Raw genomic sequence first — 24,833 nt, forward strand, 5'->3', positions numbered from 1 at the left:
AGCATTAATATAGGTGATAATAACTTTAACATTTCACTATATGCAGATGATGTTCTCTTCACACTATCTGACCCAGTTAAATCTATCCCTGCAGTTTTAACCACACTTAAAGCTTATGGTAAATATTCCAAAGTTAATCTTCAATTAATTACCCAAAATACAAATTTAAAAATAACCTCAAATATTATAAAATATTTGGGAATTACCATAGCAAACAACCAAAAAGATTTAGTTAAACTAAATTATGACAAACTGTTTCAAGAAACCCAGATAGAAATAAACAGATGGAAAAATAGACCTCTCTCCTGGTTAGGGAGAATCCAAGCTGTAAAAATGACTATCCTGCCAAGACTACTATACTTATTTCAGACACTGCCAATCCCTCTACCTACCTCTTATATTACTAAGTTTCAATCTCTATTAAATAAATATATATATGGCATGGAACTGCTCCAAGAGTATCTAAAATAACCCTTTACCTTCCAAAGGATAAAGGGGGGCTGGGGGTACCCTGTTTATTGAAATATAGGAGGGCAACAAAACTACAAAGAATAATCGATTGGAGTAAGAATTCAAAACAGAAAGAGTGGGTACAATTAGAGCATAATTTAATACAAGTTAGACAGTTAGGAGGCAATTGCTGGTTACCAATAAAAAAATGGCCTAAAATAATGCAAGAATAACCTATTTTAAAAGAACTGTTACGAACATGGAAAATCATTCTTAAATTAAAAAATCCTATTACAACAATACCATCCCCACTTACACCTATTATATTAGATGAATCCTTATCATTTAATGAATATATAGGAGAAATAAATATACGAACATCAACTTACGTAAATTGCGTATCCTATCTTTTCAATGGGATTTTCCTAACGCCGGTATTACGAGTCTTGGAAAAAGTGAGCGGTAAAGCCTCTCCTGTCAAGACTGATAAAGCATTTAAAAGTCAGTAGTTTAGTTAAGAGTTTTATGGGCTAACGCCGTAACATAAAACTCTTAACTAAAGTGCTAAAAAGTACACTAACACCCATAAACTACCTATTAACCCCTAAACCGACCCACCCCCACATCGCAAACACTTAAATAAAAATTTTAACCCCTAATATGCCGACCGGACATCGCCTCCACTTTAATAAATATATTAAACCCTAAACCACCGCACTCCCGCCTCGCAAACACTAGTTACATTTTATTAACCCCTAATCTGCCGTCCCTAACATCGCTGACACCTACCTACAATTATTAACCCCTAATCTGCCGCCCCCAACGTAGCCGCCACTATAATAAAGTTATTAACCCCTAAATCTAAGTCTAACCCTACCTTAAATATCATTTAAATACATGTAAATATATTCCTATCATTAAAAAAATTATTCCTTTTTTAAACTAAATACTTACCTATAAAATAAACCCTAAGCTAGCTACAATATAACTAATAGTTACATTGTAGCTAGCTTAGGGTTTATTTTTATTTTACAGGCAAGTTTGTATTTATTTTAACTAGGTACAATAGTTATTAAATAGTTATTAACTATTTAATAACTTCCTAGTTAAAATAAATACAAATTTACCTGTAAAATAAAACCTAACCTAAGATACAATTACACCTAACACTACACTATAATTAAATACATTACCTAAATTAACTACAATTAAATTAAATAAACTAAATTACTAAAAAACACTAAATTACAGAAAATAATAAAATAATTACAATTTGTTTAAACTAATTACACCTAATCTAATCCCCCTAATAAAATAAAAAAGCCCCCCAAAATAAAAAAAAATCACTACCCTACACTAAATTACAAAAAGCCCTTAAAAGGGCTTTTTGTGGGGCATTGCCCCAAAGTAATCAGCTCTTTTACCTGTAAAAAAACATACAATACCCCCCATTACAACCCACCCCCCACACACCCAACCCTACTCTAAATCCCACCCAATCCCCCCTTAATAAATAATAATAAAACCTAACACTACCGCCTTGAAGATCACCCTACCTTGAGACGTCTTCACCCAACCGGGCAGAAGTGGTCCTCCAGATGGCCAGAAGTCTTCATCCAGGCGGCAACTTCTATCTTCATCCATCCGGAGCGGAGCGGGTCCATCTTCAAGACATCCAACGCGGAGCATCCTCTTTGTTTGACGGCGACTGGAACATTGACGGGTCCTTTATATGACGTCATCCAAGATGGCGTTCCTTCAATTCCGATTGGCTGATAGAATTCTATTAGCCAATCAGAATTAAGGTAGAAAAAATCCTATTGGCTGATCCATTCAGCCAATAGGATTGAGCTTGCATTCTATTGGCTGTTCCAATCAGCCAATAGTATGCAGGCTCAATCCTATTGGCTGTTCTAATCAGCCAATAGGATTGAATTTCAATCCTATTGGCTGATTGGATCAGCCAATAGGATTTTTTCTACCTTAATTCCGATTCTGCCCGGATAGGATGAAGACTTCGGACCGTCTGGAGGACCACTTCTGACCGGTTGGGTGAAGACGTCTCAAGGTAGGGTGATCTTCAAGGGGGGATTGGGTGGGTTTTAGAGTAGGGTTGGGTGTGTGGGTGGTGGGTTTTAATGTTGGGGGGTATTGTACTTTTTTTTTTACAGGTAAAAGCTGATTACTTTGGGGCAATGCCCTGCAAAAAGTCCTTTTAAGGGCTATTTGTAATTTAGTATAGGGTAGGGATTTTTTTTTTATTTTGGGGAGCTTTTTATTTTATTAGGGGGATAAGATTAGGTGTATTTAGTTTAAAAAAATTGTAATTATTTTATTATTTTCTGTAAGTTAGTGTTTGTTTTTTTCCGTACTTTAGTTTATTTAATTTAATTGTAATTAATTGTAGTTAATTTAGGTAATTTATTTAATTATAGTGTAGTGTTAGGTGTAATTGTATCTTAGGTTAGGTTTTATTTTACAGGTATATTTGTATTTATTTTAACTAGGAAGTTATTAAATAGTTAATAACTATTTATTAACTATTTTACCTAGTTAAAATAAATACAAAGTTGCCTGTAAAATAAAAATAAATCCTAAGCTAGCTACAATGTAACTATTAGTTATATTGTAGCTAGCTTAGGGTTTATTTTATAGGTAAGTAATTAGTTTTAAAAAGGAATAATTTATTTAATGATAGGAATATTTACTTAGATGTATTTAAATTATATTTAAGTTAGAGGGGTGTTAGGGTTAGGGTTAGACTTAGATTTAGGGGTTAATAACTTTATTATAGTGGCGGCGACGTTGGGGGTGGCAGTAGGGGTTAATAATTATAAGATTAGGGGTGTTTAGACTCGGGGTTCATGTTAGGGTGTTAGGTATAGACATAAATGTGTTTCCCCATAGGAATCAATGGGGCTGCATTAGAAGCTTTTTTGCAGGTGTTAGGTTGTTTTTCAGCTGGCTCTGCCCCATTGATTCCTATGGGGAAATCGTGCACGAGCACGTTTTGCCAGCTTACCGCTACCGTAAGCAGCGCTGGTATTGAGTTGAGATGTGGAGCTAAATTCTGCTCTACGCTCACTTTTTTGCAGCTAATGCCAGGATTCTAGACACCCGTAATACCAGCGTTGTCTGTGGTGAGTGGTGAGGGAAACTGTGTGTTAGCGCCGCACAACATTAACGACAAAAACTTGTAATCTAGCCGTATATTTTTATGAATGGAAGCACTCTAAAGTCAAAGTTAGAATTAACTAATATTAGGGTGAAGATATTTAACCCTTGGTTTAGGTATTTTCAGCTTAAATCTTTTTTAATTACACATTCAAAGAATCAGGATTTAACTAGACAAAGGCTCTCTTTTGAAGTACTCTGCTCAGGAAAATCACCTACAAAAGGCATACTATCACTTATATACAAAATAATAATGACAGCTACAACTTCTGAGTTACCATCATACACTAAAGCATGGTTGCGAGAACGTATAATACCCCCTACAAGGAAAGAATGGAATATAATTTTTCAACGACATGCCAAAGCTTCAATTTCAGCTGGTATACAAGAAACAAATTATAAATTATTGATGAGGTGGTATTTAACTCCTAACAGGGTTAAAGCAATATTCCCTAACTCCTCGAAACAATGTTGGAGAGAATGTGGAGAGATAGGTACATTGTTACATATATGGTGGTTATGCCCAATAATATTTAATTATTGGTCGTTAATAATAACAGAGATAAATAGATTATTATCAATACAACTACCTTTAGAACCGACAACAATTCTACTGTATAACTCGATACCAAAATTATCAACAGTATATGATAGAGCATTGTATATCCTTTTGAATAGTGCCAAACAGATAATACCAGTACTTTGGAAACAGAAAAGAGCTCCGATAATAATAGAATGGAAATCACAAATACAATACTCAATATCAATGGAAAAGCTACATTATCAATTTATGGATCAAATGGATTTATATTATAATATAGTGAATATTTTACAAATAAAAGTAAAGGATCACATCTGCGGTATTAGGTCAAAATGAAAATGAAATGTGAAGGAGATTAATTAACATTCTATATTGCTGAAGATACAATACTATATTATATTAGATTAGTTCAATTTTGTTCTTTTCTACGAATATAAATAATTAGAGTTATTTTTCGTTAGGCTTTATATACACACTTTAAATTCCTAATTAATAAGAATTATTGTTGTTAAGGAAAAGCTACCAGATGACGGCAACGGAATCAATGGAAACTTACGGGATTTTTTTCCTTTCTCTTTTTGTGGACTATTAAGAACTTTAATAATTTAAATAAAAAGAAAGATACCTGGAGGATACCTGAGTTAAATTTGACTGATTATGTTTCATGCTGTTTATCTATATTATCTGCATGTTAAAGTGTTGAATAAAGCCTTTAAAAAAAAAATTAAAAAAAGAACTCTAAGGTCCAGGACCTAACAGGAGAACAGAGAAAAAAATCTCCAAACATCGTGCAACGGCACAAGAGGCTAGCCAGTATGCCACAAGTTCAAACAGTTGCAGCAGGCTGAAAGGAAAAACCTCACTTGCCTAGCAGCAAGCCAACCATCGAACCAGCTGAAAATGGAGACAAAGTCATCCGAACTCAGCCCACTGAAGATTCAGGAAAATTCTTCTGCAACAGACCCAGATGAGTAAATACCTGAGTCCAGAACACGCAGCCATCCAAGATGGCAAAGAAAGGGACGTGCTAGAGCCAAGAATGGCCAATAGACCTAAGTTGTGAAACCCCCATAAGGGTACAATCTGAGGCAAAAAGCCGCCAGATCCCCACAGAGGTCTCAGAGAGAACCTCAATGAGGAACAACATGATACTCTTAGGATGCTACAAAGCTCAGCCCCAGAGCCGAACAGCGGAACCAGAAACCCGACAAGGCCCGCCACACTAGGTACAAGCAACAGTGCACCAACTTAGACGGACCAGCCCAGCATAGGCAGGTCTGAAACCGGGGAATAGAAGAGCCCCTATCCCGCTCAACAAAAGGAGCAGAGAAAAATGGCACAGCCACTATGAAAGTGCCCAGAACTCGAAACACCACATAGAAAATCAGTCAATAGACTGTAGACCCATAGATCTGGCTAAAACTCCGCACAGATACCATGTGGAAAAGAGCAACCCAGAGATACGTGATCTCAGAACAAGGCTACCCCACTGTCCCAACCTCCTGAAGACAGGAGAACTAAAACCGGGATCACACTCCCGCAAGGGGAGACAAGCCTCCCTTATAAAGAAGGGGACTGAAAGGAGAAAGTACCTGTCCACAGGATACAAGGCCACAAGGGGACCCAGAAGCAAATTTCCAAGGCAAAGGTCGAAATCCCTCAACAATAGCTTGCTAGCACCCAACAGGTGCCCTCACAGCAGCAGCTCCTCAAAGAGAGCATAAAAGTCAAAAGGCTAAGACAGCAAGCCAAGGGAAATCTAACCATAAGCGTAAGGAACATCGGAGAGAGCATCGGCACTCAGAAAATCTGGGCACCAGATAGTCCATGGTGATATGAAGGGATGAGGCTGCCCTCAATCCGAATCTGAATTTAGAACAGTCTCAGCATCAGAATCCTCCATAGTTGGATAGATATATCCAAAAAAGACTATATAAAAAAAAAACTTTATTTATTTATAAAATATTTTACCAGGAAGGATACATTGAGATTTCTCTCGTTTTAAGTATGTCCTGGGTCCACAAGACATTGCATTGATACAATAGGGTACAATAAAAAACAAGAACAATAATAATACACAATATATACAAAAAATTGAACATAGAACAGGTAGGAAATATTTAATCAACCATGGCAGGTGCATTCTGTTTTGAGATATGTAGAGAGGGATCTCTTAAAGGATATTAGGCTTGGGGAAGGTTTGAAAGTGTGCGGGAGGTCATTCCATAATTGTGGTGCTCTGTAGGAAAAGGAGGATCAAGCTGCTTTCTTTTTTTTAGATAGATGATTGATAGATATATGGATTATAGAAGATAGATAGATATAAAGAGATAGATGATTGGTAGATAGCTAGATAGATAGACTGAGATTGATGATTGGTAGATAGATAGATAGACTGAAATCGATGATTGATAGACAGACTGAGATAGATAGATAAATGATAGATAAATAATAGATAGATTGATAGATAGATGCCATATCAATAATTTCAATTAGGTTATTAAAAATGTAATAAAGAATATATAAAAATGGATATGTAGAATAATTTCTCTTATACCTGCAGCTCGGTGAGAAGTATGGTCCAATATACACCATTTACATGGGCCAGAAACCGATAGTGATACTTTCTAGCTGTGATGCAGTGAAGGAAGCTCTCATTGATAATGGGGACAAGTTTAGTGGCCGTGGGTACATGCCTTTGATGGAGAGGTTAACCTCAGGACATGGTGAGTAGACATGAGGAACCTTTTAATACAATTTGACTGCTGAAATGTGTGTTGGATGTACAAGGTCTAAAAATGTTAAACTTACCAGGAAAAGTTCCATGACCTAAATAGGTATAGCTTAGAGGACACAAGAGAAAGCGGTGATATGATAGTAAATTTCAAGTATATTAAGGGACTTACCACCTAATACTCCTATATGGTTAATACATAAAGAGACAGAAAACAGTTGCATAATGAATATATATATATACAGTATATATATATATATATATATATATATATATATATATATAAACTGGGAAAGAGATAATGTTAAATGTTAGATCAACTATGGAGGATGCAATTATTGTATCTATACAACAAGCATGCCTAGGATAGCATAATGAAAATATGTTCCTTAGTAAATATATATATATATATATATATATATATATATTGGCAAAGGAGAGCATTCTCACTTAGTCAAACAGCTGCCAGGGTGCTAGTGTGGTGTAAGTACAGCAAAACAAGAAACTTGCACACTCTGGTCTTTTTTGAAACAATCTTTAACTGTGAAAAGTGACTTTTTGGGAACAAAGTATCCCCTTACTCAGACGGTCTGAGGTAAATTTGCTGTCCCCTCAAAATAACTCAACACACAGCCAGTAATGTCTAAACCAATGGCAACAAAAGTGAGTACACCCCTAAGTGGAAATGTCTAAATTGGGCCCAAAGTTTTAATATTTTGTGTAGCCACCATTATTTTCCAGCACTGCCTTAACCCTCTTGGGCATGGAGTTCACCAGAATTTTACAGGATGACACTGGAGTCCTCTTCCGTTCCTCTATGACGACATCACGGAGCTAGTGGGTGTTAGAGATCTTGTGCTCCCCCACCTTCCGTTTGAGGATACCCCACAGATGCTCAATAGGGTTTAGGTCTGGAGACATGCTTGGCCAGTCCATCACCTTTACCCTCAGCATCTTTAGCAAGGTAGTGGTAGTCTTGGAGGTGTGTTTGGGGTCGTTATCATGTTGGAATACTGCCCTGCGGCTGTCATGATCCGGTGTACATGCGCTCAGGACACAGACCCTCGGGGCAGTGGTAGGGATTTGAAGACACCACCCCTTGACCCGGGGAAGAGTATCCTGGACGTGGATAGATGATATTCTGTGATTCATAGTTGCTAGAAGTTATTGTAGAATAAATGGAGAGTGTAATATTTGTATACAATATATTCTGAGTTCACTGTGACTTATAGTTAGTTAATAGAAGTAACTGCAGGATTCAATGAGAGAAAAATATAGCAAAGTGGAATGTACAGGCTTCAGAGTAATCTGGTAAAAGATTGACACTTAGATGCAAACTAAGGATTGTTGCAGGTTCACAGTACATAATATTATATAAAGCTGTATGTCAGAGTTAAAGCACAGCTGCACAGGTACTTAGACAAGCTGCAAGTTTAGGCATTAATTACTGTTTGTGCATTTAGATGCAAACTTGGTTTGTTGCAGGTTCACAGTACATATTATTATAAAGAGCTGTATGTCAGTAGCAGAGCAGCACAGGTGAAAGTTAAGTTTAAGGCATCAATTACTGTTTGAACATATATTGGAGAATCACAGGAAAGCTTTTAATTGAACACATAGATGCAGAGTTCAGAATATGTTAACATATTTGCAGCAGGATATTTCAGCAATGAGAACTTGTAGCAGAGAAAAAGTTATAAAGTTCTGAGTAGGATGCTGTTGTAATTAGAGAGTGATGATAACCAAAAGTATGCTTGATTTATAATAAAGTTCTGAGTTTGTTAAGTAGCAGTGTCCAGGAAACAGAAAATGGAATTATTTGGATACTTGCGATTTGATGATTTTAGGCATTGGAATAGAAAATGCTGTAGGTTGAAATAGTTGGTAAATTCATTCAGGAAACAGTCACAGACCTCTGTTGTTCAGGATCACAACTTCAATGTTAATGCAAGGCACATTAGACCTGAGAAGGCTTAAAAAGAGGCTGAGGTAATCAGGTGCATGAATGATTAATCAGGCAGGCAGGCAAGCTGAATGTGAATACTGCCCAAATGCAGCAGTCAGAGAAGGAAGTCTTAAAGGGATAGTGACATTAGGCTGAGATATGTTACAGATTCCCCTCCTTAAAGGCGACCTCCGGGCGCCCAATACAATCCAAAAGGAGAGAGAACAAAATTGATATGGAGAATCGGTAGTAGGTGTATGGAGGTAGTGAGTCCAATCGGAAATCAAGAAAGGAGGGTTGGAGATCTCTTTAAAAAGTTGAATGACGAAGTAAAGGCCATGTAATTCAGGTATCAAAAGATTTTGACAATGATGAGAGCAAAACTTGAAGTCAACTTTTTTGTAGTCATCGTGAGAATGCATGAGCGTAACATACAATGAGCTTCCTACCACAGAATCATCCTGAGGGTAGACAGGTGGATGTTCTTCATGATAGATGACCATGTACATAGCCAATGAAAAGGCAGCCAGTCCTAGAGATATGAATAGGCTTTCCTCAGCTTCAGAAATAGAGATGCAGCATTCTGGATTGATAACCAGATTAACCACCTTTGGGTCAGAGATTTGAGTATCCTCAGAATTAACCTCTTGGCTGAGGATTAGATATACTCCAAAAGAAAAAGCTATAGCCACTTCTAACACAATAGCAGGGCTTTCTTCAAAATAGGAGATAGGAGTGTAGAGTGCAAGATTTGTCCAGTTCTTGCCATCTTCTAATTCAAAATGAAATGTCTCCTTACTGGATTCAGAATCAAAAGTGTTCTCACTAAGAATATGTATATGAATGTCCACACCAGGGCAAGGTTCAGGAATACCCACATCTGGGCAAGGTTCAGGAATATCCTCAGTAGGATCAGGTGAAGGAATGCCCATGCCAGGGCAAGGTTCAACTATAGAGAAAGAAAAAGAACCCACTTTAGAGCCAGGAACCATACTCTCTTCTGAGCAGAGGGCAAGGCTTTCTTCAGGGTTCATAAACGAAGAATTAACAAGACCCACTTTAGAGCCAAGAACCATACTCGCTTCTGAGTAGAGGGCATGGCTATCTTCAGGATCAAGTATTATTACACCCATTTCTGGGTTAAACAAAGGAATACCCATACCAGGGTCAAAAACAGGAGAGTCCACCTTGATGTCAGGTTTAGTAGTATAATCATGGAAAACAGGAACAGGAATGGGCACAGGGGAATCTTCTTGAAGAACTTTTGTACAAGTTTCAGGTTCAAGAATGTCCACTTGCGAACTTGGTTCAAAGTTGTCCTCACAGGATTGAGTATCAGGAATTCCTGTACAGGAAACTGATGTAGTAGAAAATGTAGGTTGATGCAAAGTATCTCCCAAGGGAAACAATGTCTTAGATGCAATAACAGAAGAATTTTGAGAAGGTGAAGTGTACTGAAATATGCCACACTCAGGTAGATGCGGAGGAATTGTGACACAAGATTCTGACTGAGAAGTTATCTGGAGTTCAGCAGGCATGCTTATTTGAGTTTGAATATCAGAGCTAAATTCTCCAGGGATTATCTCTGGTAAACTGAAAGGTTGTATATCTGGAACAGAATTATCTTTTGCTTCTAGCACAGGGTTTACAGGTATTGAGGCAGCATGAGAGGGATGCAAGAAATCAATAGTTGGAAACAGTTTTTGTAGTTGTTGTAGAGTCTGAGAAGAGAAACCATTAGATGCTTTAAGAAGAGACTGATAGTGACTATAGACATCATCCAGCTCGGTGTTGACAGTGTCAGGAGGCAAGAGAGGGTCTGGTACAACAGAATCTAAAACAGGGGACTCAGGCTGAGTTTCCTCTTTGCACTTCTGATTTTCTGTGGGCAGAAGGATTTTCTTCTTCTTCTTCTTAGAGAGCTTAGATTTCTTCCCAGTATGAGGCTTCTTAGGTTGCTGCCATTGTGGCTTGTAGTAAGGTTGAGAACAGAAATCCTCTTCATCACTGGATGCATAATTCTGATGTGATAAATCAGCATAGTAGTTGAGGGGACCTTTACTCCTAACAGCAGTCTGTAAACCAGATGTCCTTTCTTCCAGCTCTGAATCTGTCCAATCTAACGAATCCATGGTAATATCAGAAATAGGAAGATCAGTATTTCCATGAGAGGTTTCATGATGGGAGCTGTCTGTATCATCCATGTTGTAAATATAACAACCAAGGATGTCATTATAGCAAATAGGTTGAGGTCTTGTCTGAGTTTGTGGCAAATTAAAGTTGCGCTCATACCAGTCTAATGCCAGTTCAGCTGGATCTGTGAAGTCATCCTCCATGTTGACATATTCAGACTCAGAATCAGTATCACCAGGATAGGAATTACAAACAGGAGGAGTAGATGGTTTTCTGGAACAGTAGTCCTGTCTCTTTAAATCTTTAAAAGTCTGAATTTTTTCTGCTGAATCTATGAATGCATCCTCTTCAGTTACATAGTCAGACTCAGAATCAGTTTCACCAAAATGGAAATCACGAACATGAGGAACAGATGAAATTCTAGAATAGTGGTTCTGTCTCTTTAAATCTTTGAAAGCCTGAATTTTTTCTGCTGAAGCTATGGTTAAATCCTCTTCATTTTCATAGTCAGATTCAGGATCAGTTTCACCAAAATGGTAAGCACGAAATTGAGGAACAGATGACATTTTAGAAAAGTGATTCTGTCTCTTTAAATCTTTAAAAATCTGAATTTTTTCTGCTGAAGCTATGGTTAAATCCTCTTCATTTTCATAGTCAGATTCAGGATCAGTTACACCAAAATGGTAACCACGAACTTGAGTAGAGGATTGTCTAGAATGGGAGTACTGTGTCTTTAAATTTTTTAAAGTTTGAAAATCTTCTGTTTTTCCTTTAGGGATTGCTTGGGTCTGAGTTATGTTGTAATTTTTTTTTTCCTTTGAGGGTCGGTGCATCCACTACCACCATTCTGTCATGATCCGGTGTACATGCGCTCAGGACACAGACCCTCGGGGCAGTGGTAGGGATTTGAAGACACCGCCCCTTGACCCGGGGAAGAGTATCCTGGACGTGGATAGATGATATTCTGTGATTCATAGTTGCTAGAAGTTATTGTAGAATAAATGGAGAGTGTAACATTTGTATACAATATATTTTGAGTTCACTGTGACTTATAGTTAGTTAATAGAAGTAACTGCAGGATTCAATGAGAGAAAAATATAGCAAAGTGGAATGTACAGGCTTCAGAGTAATCTGGTAAAAGATTGACACTTAGATGCAAACTAAGGATTGTTGCAGGTTCACAGTACATAATATTATATAAAGCTGTATGTCAGAGTTAAAGCACAGCTGCACAGGTACTTAGACAAGCTGCAAGTTTAGGCATTAATTACTGTTTGTGCATTTAGATGCAAACTTGGTTTGTTGCAGGTTCACAGTACATATTATTATAAAGAGCTGTATGTCAGTAATTAGCAGAGCAGCACAGGTGAAAGTTAAGTTTAAGGCATCAATTACTGTTTGAACATATATTGGAGAATCACAGGAAAGCTTTTAATTGAACACATAGATGCAGAGTTCAGAATATGTTAACATATTTGCAGCAGGATATTTCAGCAATGAGAACTTGTAGCAGAGAAAAAGTTATAAAGTTCTGAGTAGGATGCTGTTGTAATTAGAGAGTGATGATAACCAAAAGTATGCTTGATTTATAATAAAGTTCTGAGATTGTTAAGTAGCAGTGTCCAGGAAACAGAAAATGGAATTATTTGGATACTTGCGATTTGATGATTTTAGGCATTGGAATAGAAAATGCTGTAGGTTGAAATAGTTGGTAAATTCATTCAGGAAACAGTCACAGACCTCTGTTGTTCAGGATCACAACTTCAATGTTAATGCAAGGCACAGTAGACCTGAGAAGGCTTAAAAAGAGGCTGAGGTAATCAGGTGCATGAATGATTAATCAGGCAGGCAGGCAAGCTGAATGTGAATACTGCCCAAATGCAGCAGTCAGAGAAGGAAGTCTTAAAGGGATAGTGACATTAGGCTGAGATATGTTACAGCGGCCCAGTTTCCACTTCAGTATGTCACAATACATGTTGGCATTCATGGTTCCCTAAATGAACTGTAGCTCCCCAGTCCCGACAGCACTCATGCAGGCCCAGACCATGACACTCCCACCACCATGCTTAACTGTAGGTAAGACACACTTGTCTTTGTACTCCTCACCTTGTTGCAGCTACACACGCTTGACACCATCTGAACCAAATAAATTTATCTTGGTCTCATTGGACCACAGGACATGGTTCCAGTAATCAATGTCCTTAGTCTGCTTGTCTTTAGCAAACTGTTTGCAGGCTTTCTTGTGCATCATCTTTAGAAGAGGCTTTCTTCTGGGAAGACAGGCATGCAGACCAATTTGATGCAGTATGCGGCGTATGGTCTGAGCACTGACAGGCTAACCCCCCACCACTTCAACCTCTGCAGCAATGCTGGCAGCACTCATACATCTATTTCCCAAAGACAACCTCTGGATGTGACGCTGAGCATGTGCACTCAACTTCTGTGGTCAACCATGGCAAGGCCTGTTCTGAGTGGAACCAGTCCTGTGAAACCACTGTATGGTCTTGCCCACCATGCTGCAGCTCAGTTTCAGGGTCTTGGCAATCTTCTTATAGCCTATGCCATATTTATGTAGAGCAACAATTCTTTTTTTCAGAACCTCAGAGAGTTCTTTGCCATAAGGTGCCATGTTGAAATTCCAGTGACCAGCATGAGAGAGTGTGAGATTGATACCACCAAATTTAATACACCTGCTCCCCATTCAATCCTGATACCTTGTAACACTAATGAGTCACATGACACTGGGGAGGGAAAATGGCCAATTGGGCTAAATTTGGACATTTCCATTTAGGGGTGTACTCACTTTTGTTGCCAACGGTTTAGACATTAATGGCTGTCTGTTGAGTTATTTTGAGGGACAGCAAATTTACACTGTTATACAAGCTGTACACTCACTACTTTACTTTGCAGCAAAGTGTAATTTCTTCAGTGTTGTCACATGAAAAGATATAATAAAATATTTGCAAAAATGTGAGGGATGCACTCACTTTTGTGAGATACTGTGTGTGTATATATATATATATATATATATATATATTTATATATATGTACTGTATATAAAACAAGATGAAATAATATGAAAAAAATATATATGTATGACCAATATTCCTCTGTAAGTCTTGTAATGTCATATCACTTTGATACATTTCTCTTTTTTATATCAGGGGTTATTTACAGTAATGGGGAACGGTGGAAACAGTTACGTCGTTTTTCATTGATGAATATGAGGAATTTTGGAATGGGAAAGAGAAGCATAGAAGAGAGAATTCAGGAGGAGGCTCAGTTTCTTTTGGAAGAGTTTCGGAAGACAAAAAGTAAGTCAACACACTTTAATGTTTGCAAAATTAATATAGATTGTTGTATAAACAAATGAGTAGATACATCCAGGTTCTCACATTTATTCTTTGTTTCCTCAGGTCATCCAGTAGACCCCACATTCTATTTCAGCAAGGCTGTCTCCAATGTTATTGCTTCTGTAGTTTTTGGAGAACGGTTTGAATATGAAGACAAACAATATCTTTACCTCCTTGATATATTTAACAAGTTATTCAGTGGATTTAGTTCAGTCTCAGTACAGGTAATCACTATTACCTATCAAGAAGGTTGTGATCATTATAAAACTTCAAAATTTTCTCATTAAACCTCTCACTGTCATTATGAAAAAGGGGATATTGTGTAATGAGAATTTCAAACAAAAAAATTAACAGCAACATCATCTTTCATAGATGTACAATGTTTATCCGAACATCATGAAGAAGTTACCTGGACTACACAACCAACTGTTTAATGGTTTCGAAGAAATTAAGACATTTGTTGCCCAAAGAGTCAAAACCCATCAAGAAACACTGGACCCCAATTCTCCTAGAGATTTTATTGATTGCTTCCTTATAAAGATGGAACAGGTAAGTGAAAAGTACATTTTATCATGAGTATTAAAGAAAGAAATGAAAGACAACATTATAGAAAAACGAGTAGAGGATGAAACCATTGGAAGTCCATCCAAAGTTATGATAGAATGCCAACAATTCTATATAAAATAGTTTAACATTTTTCTAAGTACCATGAAGATGGAAAATAGAATATATGGACATTAGCGAAATGATTCAGATATTGCAATATACAACCTCGAGCACTGGTTTTCAAACCTGTACTCAGGCCTCCCTAACATGCCACGTTCTGAGGATATCTGTACTGGAGCACAGGTGAAATAATCAGCGGATTAGTCAACATGGTTATTTTACCTGCTCTCATTCAAGGTAATCCTGAAAACCTGTCCTGTTGGGGAGGCTTGAGGAGAGGTTTGAAAACCAGTGACCTAGAATAATTAATTACATTGCGTATGGTAATGTACATTTAAAAGGGACACATTTAGAAACCTTGACTTCATTTCATACTGTTTAACACATGAAATTCTTTGAATGGCTTTTGTTCAGATTTTGAAATTCAAAGCCATTCTGACCGATGCCTGTATAAGAGGCTGCAGCTGAGCAAGATAGAGATAGGGATCGTCTTCCCTTATGAAAGGGATATGTGCATGGTGGTGGGAGAAACCTAGATGAATTTTGGAAGGAAGATCCATCTTGGAGTAAAGCCAGAAAAAAATGATGGTAGCCATATTAGGAAAATAAGATGATGAAGGCATTGAATATGGTGCTTAGGTTCTTAACATGGACACATTTCTGAATTTTCTAATTGTCAGCAACACATGCTGATACATTAAAAGGGCATCAAACCCAAAATGTTTAATTCATGATTCAGATACAGCACACAGTTTTAAAAAAAAAAATCCAATTCACTTCTATTTTCAAATTTACCATGTTCTCTTGGTATCCTTGTTGAAAAGCAGGTAAGTAGGCTCAGGAGAGTGCAAAATGTCTGAAGCACTATATGACAGTAAGAATACTTTTCACAGTGTTATACATTTTCAAGAGTAATTAACAAAAGAAAAGACTCCTGATTTAAAAGTCATTTAATTTATTCAGGTAACTTGAAGAGCTAAAAAGCATCACACGTTTCGCCCATGGCCGTAATCATAGATCTATGAGCACTAGATTGCAATTGTGTTTGGTAACATGTACCGCGCCAGGCATGTGCACACTTTCTACAAAGGTTTGCTCTTCAACAAGGAGTAATATGAGACCAAAACAAACTTGATAATAGCAGTAAATTTAAGACCTTTTACCATTGTATGCTCTCTCTAACTAATGAAAGAAAACTGGGGGATTGCTAACTCATTTGTTGAGTAGTTAAAGCAATTTGATTATTTTATTTTTTCTGTAATTTTGTATTGTATTTAAAAATGCTAAAATCAATTTTTAAACAAAAACATTACATTTTTCACATAGTCAATGACTTTTTTTTTATAAAAAATTTACATTTTCATCCATGGTTTTTGGCAACGAAATGGGCAATGAGAATGAGAGAAGTGCACCTGTTTTTACCCAGGGATTGTTAAATATAGTCCCCTTTCATTCATATGTTGATCTGAATTAAAAAGATATAATACTTCTATGCTAAATCAGTTGAAAATGATGCAGCATAACGGTAAAAAGTTAACAAGAAAATATCACATGAACATCCCTATGTAACAAAAGAAGAAATTTGACCTCAAAATGTTATCAGCTTACATTAGTTAAACATCTGTGCAGTTATCCTTCAGCTACTGTCTAGCTACAAGTTAAAAAAAAAAAAACCAATAGCCAATCAGCATAAATATGTCAGGGTACTAGGAACCAGACAGAGACATGAAATGCTTTTTTTTCTTTTTCTCGTTGTTTTGTTGATTTACGTTTAATGGTTTATGTTTGTAGTATATTTCCTATTATGCATTACCCAACTAGCCCCGACTTGGATATTTTTGGTTAATATGACTCACTACTCATAAACTATTTTGGTAACCTACTATCCTTAATTCATGAAAGAGTCATTATTTGATTAGTTGGGATATGTTAGTTTTAATTTTGTTATATGTCCTCATTTCTGGGAAAAAAGGTCTAAGTATCAGCAAGGCACATTATAATATTTTCCACAGTAAATAAATAAAAAATCTTTTAAGAAGGCGCTAGACAAGCTCTAAGCATTAAATACAGGGATATAGTATGATGTGGCAATAGGCATTTTTCATCTGTTAATCATACCGTATCCACCTTAATAAAATATACTTATTGAAAAACATTGCAAAAAGGCTTTAGAATAACATATACTAAGGTAATATCCTTCTGTGTAACTAAAACCCCTATTGCCACATCATACTATATCCCTGTCTTTAATGCTTAGAGCTTGTCTAGCGCCTTCTTAAAAGATTTTTTATTTATTTACTGAGGTTTCTGTCTAGGAGGAGGACAGTAATTAAGGAGGCTTAAGCATTTTAAGTCCAGCGCTATATACAATAAAAATCCTTTGAAAATTATAATATTTTCTACGGCAGTCCTTTTTGTATCCTTTCTCCTTTTTTTTTCCTATTCAGTAACTCAGGGCATGCTGTATGTAATTAATGTAGCTGTGATACCTGTCTGTATAATAACCTGCCTGAACTGTCAGATATTATTTTGTCCTGAATGGTGTTCTTTAATTTATACTATGCCCCATCTTAATTGTTTAAACCTGTGCTGAAGACCTTACGGCTAGATTTAGAGTTTGGCGTTAGCCGTCAAAACCAGCGTTAGGGGCTCCTAACGCTGGTTTTGGGCTACCGCTGGTATTTAGAGTCAGTCAGGAAAGGCTCTAACGCTCACTTTACAGCCGTGACTTTTCTATACTGCAGATCCCCCTACGCCAATTGCGTATCCTATCTTTTCAATGGGATCTTTCTAACGCCGGTATTTAGAGTCTTGGCTGAAGTGAGCGTTAGAAATCTAACGACAAGACTCCAGCCGCAGCAAAAAGCCAGGAGTTAAGAGCTTTCTGGGCTAACGCCGGTTCATAAAACTCTTAACTACTGTGCTCTAAAGTACACTAACACCCATAAACTACCTATGTACCCCTAAACCGAGGCCCCCCCACACCGCCGCCACTCTAATAAAAATTTTTAACCCCTAATCTTCCGACCGCACACCGCCGCAACATACATTATCCCTATGTACCCATAATCAGCTGCCCCTAACACCGCCGACCCCTATATTATATTTATTAACCCCTAATCTGCCCCCCCAATGTCGCCGCTACATACCTGCAATTATTAACCCCTAATCTGCCGACCGGACCTCACCGCTACTATAATAAAGTTATTAACCCCTAATCCGCCTCACTCCCGCCTCAATAACCCTATAATAAATAGTATTAACCCCTAATCTGCCCTCCCTAACATCGCTGACACCTAACTTCAAGTATTAACCCCTAATCTGCCGACTGGACCTCACCGCTACTCTAATAAATTTATTAACCCCTAAAGCTAAGTCTAACCCTAACCCTAACACCCCCCTAAGTTAAATATAATTTAAATCTAACGAAATAAAATACATCTTATTAAATAAATTATTCCTATTTAAAGCTAAATACTTACCTGTAAAATAAACCTTAATATAGCTACAATATAAATAATAATTATATTGTAGCTATTTTAGGATTTATATTTATTTTACAGGCAACTTTGTATTTATTTTAACCAGGAACAATAGCTATTAAATAGTTAATAACTATTTAATATCTAACTAGTTAAAATAATTACAAAATTACCTGTAAAATAAATCCTAACCTAAGTTACAATTAAACTTAACACTACACTATCAATAAATTAATTAAATAAATTACCTACAAATACCTACAAATAAATACAATTAAATAAACTAACTAAAGTACAAAAAATAAAAAAATAATTTACAAACATAATAAAAATATTACAACAATTTTAAACTAATTACACCTAATATAATAACAAAGCCCCCCAAAATAAAAAAATGCCCTACCCTATTCTAAAATTAAAATTGAAAAGCTCTTTAACCTTACCAGCCCTTAAAAGGGCCTTTTGCGGGGCATGCCCCACCTCTTTTGCCTGTAAAAAAAAAACATACAATACCCCCCCCCAACATTAGAACCCACCACCCACATACCCCTAATCTAACCCAAACCCCCCTTAAATAAACCTAACACTAAGCCCCTGAAGATCTTCCTACCTTGTCTTCACCACGCCGGGTATCACCGATCGGTCCTCCAGAGGGTCCCGAAGTCTTCATCCTATCCGGCAAGAAGAAGTCCAGAAGAGGCTCCAAAGTCTTCATCCTATCCTGCAGAAGAGGAGATCCGGACCGGCAAACATCTTCATCCAAGCGGCATCTTCTATCTTCATCCATCCGACGACGAGCGGCTCCATCTTCAAGACCTCCGACGCGGATCCATCCTCTTCTTCCGACGTCCTAACACAGAATGAAGGTTCCTTTAAGGGACGTCATCCAAGATAACATCCCTTGAATTCCGATTGGCTGATAGGATTCTATCAGCCAATCGGAATTAAGGTAGGAGAAATCTGATTGGCTGATTTAATCAGCCAATCAGATTGAGCTCACATTCTATTGGCTGTTCCGATCAGCCAATATAATGCAAGCTCAATCTGATTGGCTGATTGGATCAGCCAATCGGATTGAACTTGAATCTGATTGGCTGATTCCATCAGCCAATCAGATTTTTCCTACCTTAATTCCGATTGGCTGATAGAATCCTATCAGCCAATCAGAATTCGAGGGACGCCATCTTGGATGACGTCCCTTAAAGGAACCTTCATTCTGTGTTAGGACGTCGGAAGAAGAGGATGGATCCGTGCCGGAGGTCTTGAAGATTGAGCCACTCGTCAGCGGATGGATGAAGATAGAAGATGCCGCTTGGATGAAGATGTTTGCCGGTCTTGATCTCCTCTTCTGCCCGGATAGGATGAAGACTTTGGAGCCCCTTCTGGACATCTTCTTGCCGGATAGGATGAAGACTTCGGGACCCTCTGAAGGACCGATCGGTGATACCCGGCGTGGTGAAGACAAGGTAGGAAGATCTTCAGGGGCTTAGTGTTAGGTTAATTTAAGTGGGGTTTGGGTTAGATTAGGGGTATGTGGGTGGTGGGTTGTAATGTTGGGGGGGTTATTGTATGTTTTTTTTTACAGGCAAAAGAGCTGAATTATTTGGGGCATGCCCTGCAAAAGGCCCTTTTAAGGGCTGGTAAGGTAAAAGAGCTTTTCAATTTTAATTTTAGAATAGGGTAGGGCATTTTTTTTATTTTGGGGTGCTTTGTTATTTTATTAGGGGGCTTAGAGTAGGTGTAATTAGTTTAAAATTGTTGTAATATTTTTATTATGTTTGTAAATTATTTTTTTATTTTTTTTTTAACTTAGCTTTTTTATTTTTTGTACTTTAGTTAGTTTATTTAATTGTATTTATTTGTAGGTATTTGTAGGTAATTTATTTAATTAATTTAATGATAGTGTAGTGTTAGGTTTAATTGTAGATAATTGTAGGTATTTTATTTAATTAATTTATTGATAGTGTAGTGTTAGGTTTAATTGTAACTTAGGTTAGGAATTATTTTACAGGTAATTTGGTAATTATTTTAACTAGGTAGCTATTAAATAGTTATTAACTATTTAATAGCTATTGTACCTGGTTAAAATAAATACAAAGTTGCCTGTAAAATAAATATTAATCCTAAAATAGCTACAATATAATTATTATTTATATTGTAGCTATATTAGGGTTTATTTTACAGGTAAGTATTTAGCTTTAAATAGGAATAATTTATTTAATAAGAAATAATTTATTTAGTTAGATAAAAATTATATTTAACTTAGGGGGGTGTTAGGGTTAGACTTAGCTTTAGGGGTTAATAACTTTATTATAGTAGCGGTAAATTCCGGTCGGCAGATTAGGGGTTAATAATTGTAGGTAGGTAGCGGCGACGTTGGGGGCGGCAGATTATGGGTTAATAAGTGTAAGGTTAGGGGTGTTTAGACTCGGGGTTCATGTTAGGGTGTTAGGTGCAGACTTAGGAAGTGTTTCTCCATAGGAAACAATGGGGCTGCGTTAGGAGCTGAACGCTGCTTTTTTGCAGTTGTTAGGTTTTTTTTCAGCTCAAATGGCCCCATTGTTTCCTATTGTGCACGTTTTTGAAGCTGGTCACGTCCGTAAGCACCGCTGGTATTGAGAGTTGCAGTGGCCGTAAATTATGCTCTACGCTCCCTTTTTGGATCCTAACGCAGCCCTTCTGTGAACTCTAAATACCAGTGGTATTTAAAAGGTGCGGGGGAAAAGAAACCAGCATTAGTTACGCGGGTCGTTACCGACAAAACTCTAAATCTAGCCGTTAATAAAAAGAAAAAAGTGGAAATGCTAAATGAATCACATCTTTATTAAAAAATAACTAAAAGTTATAACGAGACAAAAAGCCAAATAACAAACAAGCAGTCAAAGCCAGAGCCAGGGGCGGAACGACCATTGGTGCAGCAGGTGCAGTCGCACCAGGGCCCAAGAGCTGGAGGGGGCCCATAACAGCCAGTCCATACATAGTTGTGTGCAGAATGTTTAAAATCCTAATGCGGGGGAGCCTATTATTAGTGCGGGTGGTAGGCCTATCTGTCTCGATCTATCTATCTACCATCAAAATCATTATATAGAGCAAAACGAATATTAATACTTTTGCTTTCTACTGAGTTACCTTTGTGGGGGCCCAAACAAATCTTGCACCAGGGACCTCTGTTGAGTAGGTCCGCTACTGGACAGAGCGGGTAGTCAGACGAGCCGGGTCAGGAACCAAAGCAAGTAGTCAGACAAGCCGGGGTCAGGAACACGAAGATCAGCGAAGTCAGGAACAAGCCAGGGATCAGGAACCAGAGCGGATGTTAAACAAGCCAGGTAATACATGGAGTCAGAACTCAGCAACTCACAGAGAAGTCAGAGACAACGCAAGAGCAAATCAGAGTGAACTGAGGCACTTAAAGGGACATAATACTCATATGCTAAATCACTTGAAACTGATGCAGTATAACTGTAAATAGCTGACAGGAAAATATCACATGAGCATCTCTATGTAAAAAAGGAAGATATTTTACATCCCAATCTCCTCAGCACAGCAGAGTAAGTTCTGTGTAAAAAGTTATACTCAACTGCTGCTCAGCTGCAGGTAAAAAAAAAAAATATATTAAGAAATGAACAGCTGCCAATCAGCATCAGCAGTGCTGAGGTCATACACTCTTTTATTGTGATCTCATGAGATTTCACTTAACTCTCATGAGATTTAATAGTAAACTGAATAGGGAAATAAGATGAGTGTGCACGAAAGCTCACTCCCTTAGCTGTCCCGGGACAGACATACTGATTTGCTGCTTTGAAGTCCTTTACAATGGGATGTGGCTAGTGAGGGATTTTTGAGGTAAAATATCTTTCTTTTTTACATAGAGATGTTCAGGTGATATTTTCTAGTGAGCTTTTTACATCTATGCTGCTTCACTTTCAAGTGTTTCAACATTTGGGTATCATGGCCCTTTAAATAGTAAGTGATGACATAATCATTCTGGGACTGCAACCTGTCTCTCACTGATGATGTTCTCCAGTTTGGCCATAAGAGAGAGCTTGGGTGTAGTGAGCAGCATTACACACTCTGCTTCAAGCAAGGAGAAAACACAGGTGAGAGAAATGGCAGCCATAACAAAAAGCTGCAAACAACAAGGGAAGTCAGGTGAAACCCTGTGTAACAGTTCAAATTACAAATATACTTTAAATTACAATGTTCCAATAAAATCCACAATGTAAATAAACTTAGGAGATTCATTTAAGCATAAAGTTCTTAAAAGTAAACTAATCAACTCTTAAAAGAGCTCTCAAAAGTAATAATCTTTAATAAAGAACTCTTAATAGAGTGATAATTTTAGAGTACAAATATAATATTTAGTCTTAAAGGTTATTTAATATGAGGAATTTTAGATCCTTAATCTGACTTGTAAAGTGCGTATATATATATATATATATGTATATTTATGCAATATTTTCTGATTTTATCCCAGAGTGACAATATAGCATACGTCCATAAAGTATATCTGTTTATTTACACAGCTTTTATGGCTCATTTGAGGAATTAACAATTAAACTCTAACTAATCCAGATATATACACGTTATGTCTTCTTGACCATGCAAGGCATAAATTATATGAAATCTGGCTTATTATTTAGCTAAAAAGGGGCTTACAGTGTACAAATTATAGCTATGGGATTAAATATTTCTATATTATATTAATAGATAGAACTGACTAAGTTCTAGTTTAAAATATTGCATAAATACACATATAGATGAGGAACTGATAAATAACCCAATATAATAAGACTCTTAAAATTACTGTTGGTTTCAAAATACACAATTATTTATTAGGTCAGCTATAAAACATAAAATGACACAATATTCAATGCATAGGCCTAAAGACAATAACAATTAACATTTACTTAAAAATATACATTTACACAAACATACATGGGTACCTTGAGATTATCTTGTGGACAAATTCTTTCAGCTAGCTCTCTTTGTGTCCTCTCTCCTTCCCTTCATACTCCTGACTCTCTTTTCTAACTGACTACATCTACTACTATATATTCAATCCTTGCCCCACCTGTTAGTATTACTCTTGATACCATTGGTTCATTTGTTCCCGCCTCACCATATTTGGAAGACTGAATGCTATTGGTCCTAGCTGTTTACATGTAAATAGGGGCTATTGGAGTGGGTGATACCTATAAATCATATGGCTTGGACAGCTGTTGTGATTGTAAGGTCAGATGTTCCTTTCTCCATGATAACCTGTTATTTACCATCCACACCCCAACAGGTACATGAAAGACTCCTATTTACATGTAAACAGTTGGTGACTCTTTATGAATGGGAATAAGCCTGAGAAAATAACTCCTTTGTTTACCATCTTGATTCTCTTTGAGATAGACAGGGCATGGTAAACAAAAAGGCATGTATAGCTTTTGTTCTTGAGACAGGGCAGTAACCAAAAGACTTCATAACTTTTGTAACTGAAAATAGAGCATAGAAAGATAGACAGCTTCTATATTTCTCATGGCTAATATGATGACTAGAATATTATACAAATACATAAATATGCTCATGCATACAATATATAGATTGAAATGGAACTATAACATAAGCACATTGCCAAACTGTAACAGTCCCCCGCTTTGTGGCCTTGAAAGCTTTAGCCAATGGCCACACATTATGTATCTTGCTTATGTATTTCTCCCATGATCAGACCCTTACTAGACAACCTATGCATTATTACAAAGTATTATGTACAGTATCCTGCTATAACTCATGGTAATGTGTTCCGTGAGATGAAGTTTAATTTAGCAAAGATTAACACGACTAGCCAATAGTATTAATTATGCTATTTTACACTGGTGCTGGCATCTGGAAGCTTGGTATCCTTATGTAAGACAAGATCTGTACATCCATCAGTCCATTTTGTACGTCTTAAACACCTTCTTGTACAAACGTTTGTTATGAGGGCAAAGGCGCGTATACACTTTCGTATTGGAACAGGTTTTCTTTCCTTTTTCCACAGGGGCCTGCTCGGTAAGTGGTGATATTTTAGTAAACTGTTATCACCTTGCAGCGCCACAAGTCCATTTTTTTAGTATATGCACATGCAAGTAAAGGGTTTCGAATTCAGTGGAAATGTTGTGAACACAGGAACCTGTGGTGGCCTCTTCTCATGCTGTAGTCACCGTGAAATGATGTGGGTCCCTGGCTCTGTAACATGAATGTACCCCTTTTGATGATCCACTTGCATAGCTGCACTATGCTTCCTTCAGGGATGATGGTAGTGTCTTTGTGATAGGTTGTGACAGGATCTTGAATCTTCCATCTTTCTTCTGTCTCTGGGATGTTATTT

At 37.1% G+C, this 24,833-nt stretch overlaps 1 protein-coding gene across 1 annotated transcript in view; it reads left to right on the forward strand.

Moving 5' to 3' along the window:
- Positions 1-24,833, forward strand: part of LOC128666902 (cytochrome P450 2C20-like) — an 81,776-nt gene that overhangs the window by 12,622 nt on the left and 44,321 nt on the right. The window contains exons 2-5 of the mRNA XM_053721713.1: positions 6,729-6,891; positions 14,142-14,291; positions 14,394-14,554; positions 14,703-14,879. Of these exons, the coding sequence (XP_053577688.1) occupies positions 6,729-6,891; positions 14,142-14,291; positions 14,394-14,554; positions 14,703-14,879 (651 nt within the window). The remainder of the gene's footprint in view (positions 1-6,728; positions 6,892-14,141; positions 14,292-14,393; positions 14,555-14,702; positions 14,880-24,833) is intronic.

Source organism: Bombina bombina, chromosome 7, assembly GCF_027579735.1.
Source record: "Bombina bombina isolate aBomBom1 chromosome 7, aBomBom1.pri, whole genome shotgun sequence".
Lineage (NCBI taxonomy): Eukaryota > Metazoa > Chordata > Amphibia > Anura > Bombinatoridae > Bombina > Bombina bombina.